Here is a 10,855-nt window from a genome sequence, read left to right as displayed (position 1 = left end):
GCACGCACGCACGCACGCACGCACGCACACACACACACACACACACACGCACACGCACACACACACACACACACACACACACACACAGGCTTTGGTTGACTATCCCCGTGGGGACAGTCCATAGGCGTAATGTTTTTATACTGTACAAACTGTATATTCTATCCCCTAACCCTATCCCTAAACCTAAAGATCATAGAACACTTTTTGCATTTTTAGATTTGTAAAAAATATTGTTCTGTACAATTTATTAGCTTTTTTGCCCCTGGGGACCTCAATTTTGGTCCCCACGGTGACACGAGTCCCCATGTGTTGGTGTGTATTCAGGTTTAGGTCCCCACCGGGATATACAAACATGAACACACACACACAGCACACGCACACACACACACACACACCACCACCACGCACGCACGCACACACACACACACAAACACACCACGCACACACACACACACACACACACACACACACACACACACACACACACACACACACACACAAACAAATAAATACTTTTATTACCATGTTCTTATGTTGTTGAATGCCTGTTTGATAACTGACACTCTCGCACTTGCTGGTCATAAACACAGTGTGTGTGTGACATTAATCATATTTATAGGCAGGGATTCAACTTTGTAACTTTTCTCCAGGATTTTTTTCCAAGTGAAAAGTACCGAGTGTGGTTCTGCTTCTGTAGTCTGTTTAGGTTTGACATGTTTCTGTGTTCATATCCTGAACTGAACAGCATTAGTCCTGCTTCCTGTTTCCTGCATCGCTGCCGGCGGCTTGTTTGTATCAGTGCGCTTACCACTTCGCTCTAATATTAGTGTATTTTATTATCGTTAATTATTATTGTCGTTGCTAACTTATCCTGATATCTCAATAACCCTGTTCCTGTTATTTACTTGGAAGAGTCTAAACCAAAAGTGATAGTTAACTTAACGCCGTTAGCATAGCAATAGCGTTTAGCTTGCTTTCTGTTCACACTGTGGAATATCATCTTGCCTCTGGTTTGTCTTGTGTGCTAACTGTTTCTCTTTTTAAGCGAGTATACTACGATCCATCGAGCAACCTTGGTAAGTTGGAATTGCACTTCAAATCCGGTGAGTTATGGCTTCTATTCCTATTATTGTTACTTGCACCTCATGTCATATGTTTAGCTTAGCCTTCTCTGTCAGCTGCGAGGGTTTTATATGCGATAAATGCAGGGAAATAGTTAGGCTGACAGAGAAGATCTTAGAATTAGAGTCTCGCATCCAATCTTTATTGAGGATAGTAAGAGGTTTAACGACGATAGAAAACACTTTGGATGCGAGCAACATTAGGCACACAGCTCGGTTCCGGTTGAAAATCCCCCGCAGCTGGGAAACTTCGTGACTGTGAGACGGCGTAGTCGCAGGACAAAACATCACTCGACCGTTCCGATTACAGTCTCGAACAGGTTTGCCCCGCTCAGTGACGCACCGACTGAGAAACCTGCTGAAAGTGCCCTAGTTATCGGTGATTCTATTGTTCGGAACGTTAACATAGAGGCACCAGCCACCATAGTCAATGTTTACCGGGAGCCAGAGCGCCTGACATCAAGTCAAATTTAAATGTGCTGGCTAAGGCTAATCGTAAATTCAGTAAGATTGTCATTCACGTCGGCACAAATGATGTTCGACTCCGTCAATCGGAGATCACAAAAGATAACATTAAAGAGGTGTGTGAGCTCGCAAGCATGATGTCAGACACTGTAATATTCTCTGGCCCCCTCAATGCTTATCGTGGTGATGAGATTTATAGCAGATTATCATCACTAAATGGCTGGTTGTCTGAGTGGTGCCTGCAGAATGATATAGTTTTTATAAATAACTGGAAGAGTTTTGAGGGCAGACCTGACCTGTTGAAACGAGATGGTCTCCATCCCTCCTGGGCTGGGACTTCCATCCTGTCTAGAAATATGGCAAAAAGTCTTAATGCTAATGCTAAAACTTGACTCGCTGGGGCCCAGGTCAGGGAGCAGACAGTATGGCTTAACCAACTGTCTGCTTGCCGTCTCACGTCGCAGAATACACAAAATGTACAACATGTAGTAATCCGTTCTCCCAAACATCACAAAATAGAGACTGTGTCTGTCCCCCGGATTAGCAAACATAAAATAATGCGTAAACCTCTTGAAAGTAATTTAATAAACGTAAACAAATAAACATCCAGTGGTGTAAAGTATTGGAGTAAATGTACTTAGTTACTTTACTTAAGTATCTTTTTGGCTACTTTGTAGTTGTACTGAGTATTAAAGATATTAGCAACTTTTACTCTCTACTTAACTACATTTTTGAACAAGTATATGTACTCTTTACTCCACTACATTTGTAATGAGTGCGTGCGTGCGTGCGTGCGTGCGTGCGTGTGTGTGTGTGTGTTCTGACATGTATGATCACGCGTTGACTGTGTTTTTTTCAGGATCACCCACGAGCTGAATATGAATTCAGAGTCATGCAGAAATCTCTGAAGAAAGAGCACAGATCACAGAAGGTAACATCTATATTGAGATTAACTGCCTAATATTTCATAATAAATAGTGATTAAGAGCCCCATTTATTGAGTAACGCAGTGTTTTGTGTGGGGGGAGGCAGCACATTTAGAGTTTACAGGGGCTGTCGAATAACTTGATGACAGCATCATTCATGGATTTCTACACAGAGGTCTGTTGACTTCAGCAATGACTGTGATCGTTGACAAAAATGCACTTTTCGTGTTCTTTTCTTTCAAAATGTGCATGCCTGTAACTGAAGAAGTAGTATAGAAGACATCATATATAATGGATATTGCACACTCTCAGCTTTATTTAGAGTGTTTTCACATCCAGATTAGCTGAAGGCTTTAGGAATTACAGCTCTTTAATATGTAGCTCCCCTCTTTTTCAACCAGAAGTAATTGGGCAGTCGATTCAAAGCTGTTTTATGGACAGGTATGGGCTTAACTCTGGGCCATTTTTTGGATTTCCGCCTGAATTTGGCATACCCATTTTTAAATGCACACCATAGCCACAGTGGTGTAAATACAAAATTTTGGTGTCATATTCCAGGAAAACCCCCCAAAATTTCACAAAACACTGCTGAAAGTGATAAACATTATTGTTTGTGTTGTCAGTACTATGAAAAAGACACTTTTTTTGTTTTTTATTCTTTTATTTTGAAAGTGTATTACTCTGAGCCTGAGGAGCCCAGGAACCTGCAGACAATTGTTCTTGAATCCAACAGGTCTCAACAAACAGAGGAAAAAACAACTCAAGTGTCCTTATTTCGTACTTTCCGCCTGAATTTGGCATACCCAATTTTAAATAGACCCCATAACCACATACAGTGATATAAAAAAATGGAAAAGTTTTGGGTCATTTCACAGTGACCCTGCATGTAGCACAGCTGAAAGTGCATGTAACAAGCCAAACTTGGTGTTGAGTTTATTCGTGGTGTTTTGGTCCGCCTCCCCTGTTGCACATTGCCATATCTCAGCCTCTGATTTGCCTATTTGGTCTACATAGAGGTCAGAGTCTGAGCTTCCATTTAATATGTATCTCATGTGGATAGACAGAGGTTCAGATATTTTACTGACTGTTTAACTATCTAAGCTTTTATGTCACGTTGCTGACACAGCACGTTGATGGGGGATATTGGAAGCGGATGTTTAACTTTTAAAAAAGAGAGGTAGGAATCAGTTTGGTAAGTTACTCTGAAAAAGGAATTAATTACTAGTTATTAATTACATATTCAGTAGAGTAATTGGATTACTGTACAAATTACTCTCTCCAAAAAGTATTTAATTACTTTTTACTAATTACTTTCTACATCTTGTATCAACCTTGATTCAAGGTGATTCAAGGATGATTCAAGCAGAGGTGGACGAAGTACACAACTTCCTTACTTGAGTGAAAGTACAGATACTACTGGTCAAATATTACTCCACTACAAGTAAAAGTTGTAAAGACAGATTCTTACTTGAGTAAAAGTACAGAAGTACGTGCTTTTAAAAGTACTCAAGTATTAAAAGTAAATTTCCTTTATGTCAGTTGTGCATTGTTTTATTGTCGTATAACGTATGCCTCTGAAGCAACCAACTGAATACATTGAGTAGCTCACAGTACCAGTTGTATTAAAGGAGTAGTTCACTTCAAAATTTGCCCCCATTGACTTTCCATAGTAATTTTTATTCCTATTATCGAAAGTCAATGGGGGCAAATTTTGCAGTGAGCAACTCCTTTAAGAGCTTTATATGTTTAGCACATATATGTTTACTTTAGATATAATCCTGTATGATCATTTAGCCTAATTATCCTCATTAGCCCCCTAGGCCTATATGTATTTATGAGCAGTGTTCTTTTATTTTGTATATTCCCTTAACCAGTTTTAGCAGCAATTTACCAGTAAGTAGTAAGGTTCTTGTAAATAATAAAGTGTAGAAGCCATGTGTTTGTTGGATTTATTATCATTTGTATTACCATAATTTAACTACAAACATAAACTATAGCTAGTATAATGAAACTATGGTATGTTTAGTTGCTGTGGTTTTACTAAATTATTAATTGGAGTATTGTTCCTATATATAGAAAATGGTAAATTTGTGGATACTGTGGTTTTACTGCAAATACCATCCCTGCTGAAAAAAACAATGCATTTTTTAATTAGAATGAATTTTTTAAATTAAATTCCTCTTTGTAGTGTGTTTGGGGTATTATTCCAATAGGATTTACCATCCCATCAATAGAATCCATCACATACAACTAGACAACAAGTATCCATAGTACAATTCCCATTATAACCATTAAATCCATTACATTTTCTGTTGTATTTTGGGCAGAGTTCTATTGTTTTTATACAGATATACAGGAACACTTCAACTATAGTTACTTCAGTAAAAACATCATTCATTTTCCAAATCGCTTTAAATGATACAGCAGCAGATCAGAAGTTAACACGCACGCGTAGCTCAAGGTGTATGTGATGCTTATTTACCGTTTAGCCGATCATTTTCATGACGATGTTTCTATGTTCTTTGACTGATCGTAACCCACAGATGATTACACCACACTTTAACATGTGCCTTTTTCGTCTTTTATTGTTCTATTTGCCTTTTTAGAGCGCTATGAATGGTGTAGCAGCGCATATACGTTTACATTAGTTTAGCGGGAAGATCCCAGAGTTGCCAGATTTGCGTAAAACAATCCGACAAATGGCCATTCAAAGCTTGCCGGAAAACCGCAAGCTTAGAAAAACTGAAATACTTGGCAACAGTAAAAGGTCCTGGCAGATCGCAAGCCAGATAAATTGCGCACACAGGAAACCCCGCTGCATAGAAACCATTTTCTACTTTTGGACCTTTTTATAAATGTAGTGGAGTAAAAAGTATGATATTTGTCTTTCAAATGTAGTGAAGTTAAAGTACAAGTACTCCGAAAAAATAATACTCAAGTAAAGTACAGATACTCAGAAAGTGTACTTAAGTACAGTAGGCTACTCGGGTAAATTTACTTCGTTACTGTCCACCTCTGGATTCAAGTGATTCAAAGATGGACATGAAACGGCTCTTTTAATTCATTCAAATAAATAAAATAAAACTACATAAATTAGTATTATTAAATAACCAAAGTATTACAAATGTGAGAAAGATAAATTAATGAATGCATTTAAAAGTTAGACTTTACATTTTAATGTATAATCCAGTATTGTATTTAGTTAAATTCCATCAAATGTAACTGTAATTAAATTACAGAAAAAATAAGAGTAATCTTTTACTTTACTTTTTCAAGGAAAAAGTAATTAAATTACGGTAATTTATTACTTAGTAACTAGTTACACCCAACACTGGTAGGAATGGACTTATATTTTGTAGAAAACAACGAAAAAGATGATGTAGCATTTGTGGCTAAGTTTAATGGTGGGATGCAGTTATTAGCTTAGATATCCGATGGATGTGTTGTTTGTTTACAAATATCAATTCCATGCATCATAATTCATTCGACTTGCATTCGATCTGTGGTAAAATATCAATAAATCCAACTGGAGATCTATATTTTTTAGTATACAAGCCTTCATTTGATATATAAATTGAACATGTTGGACATAATTGAGCGTTATGAAAAATGTTCATGATCATAAACTCACATGATTTTAAAGGGGCTATGACATGGGGATATGATGAATTACAGCCTAAGTTATATTATGTACAATAAATGCCAAAATGGTGCACTTCTCCAGAAACTAGTGACTCTAAGCTTTCAAATGATACCACATACGATAGTCAGAGTCACAGAAATACATGTAATCATCAAGGGAATACTTTTAAGACGTAATTTTAGTGTTTAACAGGTTCATAAATGAAACATGTTGATAGTCTGGGGTTGATTCTGCGTGTGGTGTTTGCATTTGGAAGTTGTGGCTGTGAACCCACATCATCTCCATGCAAGTGAAACAGACCATAGTTAGATTTCAAAAACACAACAAATCCATCAGAAAGATCCCAGGAACATTAACAGTGGCCAAATCAACAATTTGGTACATTCTGAGAAAAAAAAAAAAATTGGTGCGCTCAGCAACAACAAAAATCTTGTGTGTCCGTATAAGATGGATGGGGTGGATGATGGCATTATCCTCTCCGTGATAAAGAAAATCCCCTTCACAACGTCCAGACAAGTGAAGAATTAATCCGGATGCTTCTGTCTTCTGTTACATCATCAAAAACACCAGTGACCCAGTGGAAGCAGGGAAGCAGGAACGGATTAAGGTGGTCAGGGGCCCCTAGGCTGCTCTTTGGATGAGTCCCCCCTTACGTTGCTTTCAGGTGCCTTTCACGCTTGCAGTTTAGTTTGGAAAGGGGCATGGTTTGCATGTGGAGCAGTGCTGGAAACATGTTAAAACCAATTACAGGCAATAACTATGGGACCTGGCGGTGTATATAAACCTGAGGTCTATGTCACCAGTGACATGTTCGAAAACTCACCCCTTCCTTTTGGTCGCTATGAGTAATGGAGTGTGATGACGTGCCAGATTGATGTTGCATGAAATGTGCCGACGGTTCTCACAGCTCTGTGCCCTTAAGGCTCTCATTTTTGTTGCAGTTTGAGGTGTGATGGTGGGTTGACATGTACTGTGTGTAAATTGCTGCTGTTTCTCAGTGCTGTGTGCCATCAAGGCTCCCACCCGGTCAGCTTTGCTGTTGATATGGTCGCATCGGTAGCTGTGGCTGTTGTAAATGTTTAAGAATTTACTGTAGGAGCACAGTGGACATTGCTGTGAGCGTCACATCATCGGGCTGATGGAAAGCAGTTATGTTAACGTCTCCTCCACTGGTTATGAGTCACGCTGCTGCTTTCGGGGAGTCAAATTATTCCTTGTTTAATGTTTGAGTTTCTTTTGTGTTAGTATTTGTTTCGCTAATTCATTTGTTTTGTTTTGTGTAAGAGCTGAGTGCTTCCTGATGCGGGCTGGCTCTTTATTGCACCACATGGTGTTTTATCAGGGTTGCTGTGTCACTATTGCTGTGCCATCATATGTTGTGTACTTTGTGTCATTTCGATTGGTGTGTGTTTTCTCTTTGCATGATAGGTGCTATTGTATGAGCCCGCTCAGCGGAAGCTCAGTCTCTTTGTTTATTTTGTTGATTTATTTTTTGGATGTATGTTTCTTTCTAGACTTATGATATTTGTTCCAAATTTTAACTGACTTGACCACATCATTTTAACTTCAATAAAATGAGAATATTTTTGTATGGTAACTTGCGCCCCTTGCCTTTTTCTTTTTAAAGTGGAGTAGACATGTGTGTTCTTCCTTGAATTCTTTTCCCTATTCATTTAGGGTGGCATAGTCACTACAACATGAAAAAATCATTAATGTAAAAGCTGTCACGCAAACTCAGGTGCGCACCAGGGCACCGAACCCTGCGCATGTGCTTTAGTCGATTACAATATATTTACTTAAATTAAACACATGTAAGAGATGATAGCGTTGGTAATCTACCTTGGATTTGAGCAAGAGTGTTAGCCAAAGCGAGCTGCCAGTCCTCCTGCTGCTATCTTGGTCACGGTGTTCTTTTAACCTTTGTATTATTCGCCTTTGTGCTCCACTAGTGTACTTTCTTTCTGACATTTTGCCGCTATACCGTCTAGCTTGTTTTTTGTTTTATTTCTTATGGGCCAATGAGGGTCTATTTTTGTTTGCGCTGATGTAAATTTAAAATATAAAAATCTGGCCAATCAGAGGCCCCTAAACAGGTGGGGCCCCTAGGCTGCACCCTAAGCAAGCCTGTACGTTAATCCGCGCCTGCCGGTGTGTTGTTGTTTTTTTCTCAGAATGTACCAAATTGTTGATTTGGCCACTCTTAATGTTCCTGGCATCTTTCTGATGGATTTGTTGTGTTTTTGAAATCTAACTATGGTCTGTTTCACTTGCATGGAGATGATGTGGGTTCACAGCAACAACTTCCAAATGCAAACACCACGCATAGAATCAACTCCAGATGTTTAACATGTTTCATTTATGAAGAAATTAGTTAAGGAAAAGCACAAACCTGTCCATAAAGCTTTTGATTCAATTGTCCATAAAAAGGGGGAGCTAAATATTAAAGAGCTGTAATTGCTAAACCCTTCAGCTAATCTGGATGTGAAAACACTCTAAATAAAGTCAATTCAATTCAATTTTATTTATATAGCGCTTTTCACAATGTGCATTGTTCCAAAGCAGCTTTACAGGAGCAAATAAGAAAAACACAGAAAGGTAAAACACAGCACAGTGCATGGTGTTTATAGACCAAGTAAGATCATCATGATAAATAATATCTAATAAATAAATGAATAAATAAATAAATGCAGTCTCCCGGTGAGCAAGCCAACACTGCACTGCTGTGGCAAGGAACCCAAACTCCAATGATGAATAAATGGAGAAAAAAAAACCTCGGGAGAAAGGCTCAGCCGGGAGGGCCAGATCTCCTCTGATGTGTCATAGCTGCACTCAGTGACCCCGACCAAAGCCACCGAGCAACGTCCACGAAGAACAGGGAGAGCCCACGAGCCGCACCCAGGAAGCCCCACCCGCCGAAACCGTGCAGGTCCAACCTGGGCCCATTCCGTGATCAACAACAGACAACAGATGAACAACCAGGGAAAAATAGTAATGGCATAATTAACTTTATTCCTCTGTTGTCCGACATCGACCACAAAACAAGACCAACCAGACCAGACCCACACAGTCCCAACAAATGAAATGCCCCGAACCACAACCAACAAGCCCCCCCCACTCCCTACAAACACCCACCCAGCAACCTCCAATCAAAGTCACTGAGTGCAGCTATAACTTCAAACTGCTGTCATGTGATGTAAGTTTAGCATTAAATACCAAGTATTGTAAATTTAGCATTTATGTGACAAGTAGTCCGTCTTTGCTCTCGGTTGGGGATGGAATTGTCTGAGCTGGGCCGGTCAGATGGTCGCCTTTTTCTTGGGTGGTGATGCAATTGCCTTGGGTGGAGCTGGGATGGTCAGTCAGTCCGCAGGCTCTCGCAGGAGGATGGCACGGGATTTTCCGATGTAACTGGCATAATCTCTAGTTGGGCATGGGCATATGATGTTCATCTGGGCCTGGCGGAATCTCTCCCTACCTCGGGATGGGCATCCCGAGGTGAGGGCAGAAAGAGAATAATTAGCGTAGCTGCTGTTCATTAGCTATGTGTTAGTGAATGCTTGGCTGAAAAGATGTGTCTTTAATCTAGATTTAAATTGGGAGAGTGTGTCTGACCCTCGAATAGTATCGGGGAGGCTATTCCAGAGTTTAGGTGCTACGTATGAGAAAGCTCTACCCCCTTTGGTGGATTTAGTTATTCTAGGTCAGTGGTCACCAACCTTTTTGAGCCTAAGATCCCCGACGTCAGAATTGTTGAAAGGCAAGATCTACCATTCAAAAAATTGAAATAAACCGTTTAAGGCTTTATAAGTAATTAAAAGAACTTTAAAGTCAATACGATACTTAATGGGTAACCAGTGAAGGGTTGATAACATTGGGGTTATGTGATCGTATTTTCTGGACCTGGTTAGAACTCTGGCAGCTGCATTCTGAACTAACTGTAGTTTGTTTATTGATGCTGCAGGACAACCACTAAGCAGTGCATTACAGTAGTCAAGTCTTGAGGTCACAAATGCATGAATAAGCTTCTCTGCGTCAGCCACACATAAAATATTTCGCAATTTGGCAACATTTCTAAGGTGGAAGAAGGCTGTTTTTGTGACATTTGAGATGTGATTTTTAAATGACAGGTTGCTGTCTAATATAACGCCAAGGTCTTTAACTGTATTTGTTGGAGTAACAGTGCAGCCTTCAATTTGCAGGTCATAATCCGAAATATTCTGCTCACGTGTCTTTGGTCCGATAAGTAATATTTCTGTTTTATTAGAATTTAAAAGAAGGAAATTACAAGTCATCCAATGCTTTATATCGTCGATGCACTCTGCCAATTTGGATAGTTGGAAGGAATCATCTGGTCTTGATGAGATATATAGCTGAGTATCATCTGCATAACAGTGGAAGCTAATTCCATGTTTTCTAATAATGTTTCCAAGGGGCAGCATGTATATGGAGAATAGCAAGGGTCCTAAAACCGATCCCTGAGGTAATCCATAATTTACTTGCGTTAGATTTGATGATTCCCCATTTAAATGGACAAATTGATGTCTGTCTGATAAGTAAGATCTGAACCATTGTAGTGCCTGTCCCTGAATACCGGTATAATTGTGTAAGCGATCTAGAAGTATTTTATGGTCTACAGTATCGAACGCAGCACTAAGGTCGAGCAGGACTAGGAGTGAGATGTTACCTTTATCTGATGCTAT

General features: G+C 39.4%; 1 protein-coding gene across 3 annotated transcripts in view; it reads left to right on the top strand.

Annotated features, from left to right (window-relative positions):
• Nucleotides 1-10,855, top strand: part of LOC130552198 (anoctamin-1) — a 148,876-nt gene that overhangs the window by 107,534 nt on the left and 30,487 nt on the right. For all 3 annotated transcript variants that reach the window (XM_057330387.1, XM_057330386.1, XM_057330388.1), the window contains one exon: nt 2,446-2,517. In XM_057330387.1, coding sequence (XP_057186370.1) covers nt 2,446-2,517 — 72 coding nt within the window. The remainder of the gene's footprint in view (nt 1-2,445; nt 2,518-10,855) is intronic.

Source organism: Triplophysa rosa, linkage group LG3 (assembly GCF_024868665.1).
Source record: "Triplophysa rosa linkage group LG3, Trosa_1v2, whole genome shotgun sequence".
NCBI classification, from domain to species: Eukaryota; Metazoa; Chordata; class Actinopteri; order Cypriniformes; family Nemacheilidae; genus Triplophysa; species Triplophysa rosa.
The sequence above is the reverse complement of the archived record's forward strand: the minus strand, read 5'-3'. Positions and strand labels throughout refer to the sequence as shown.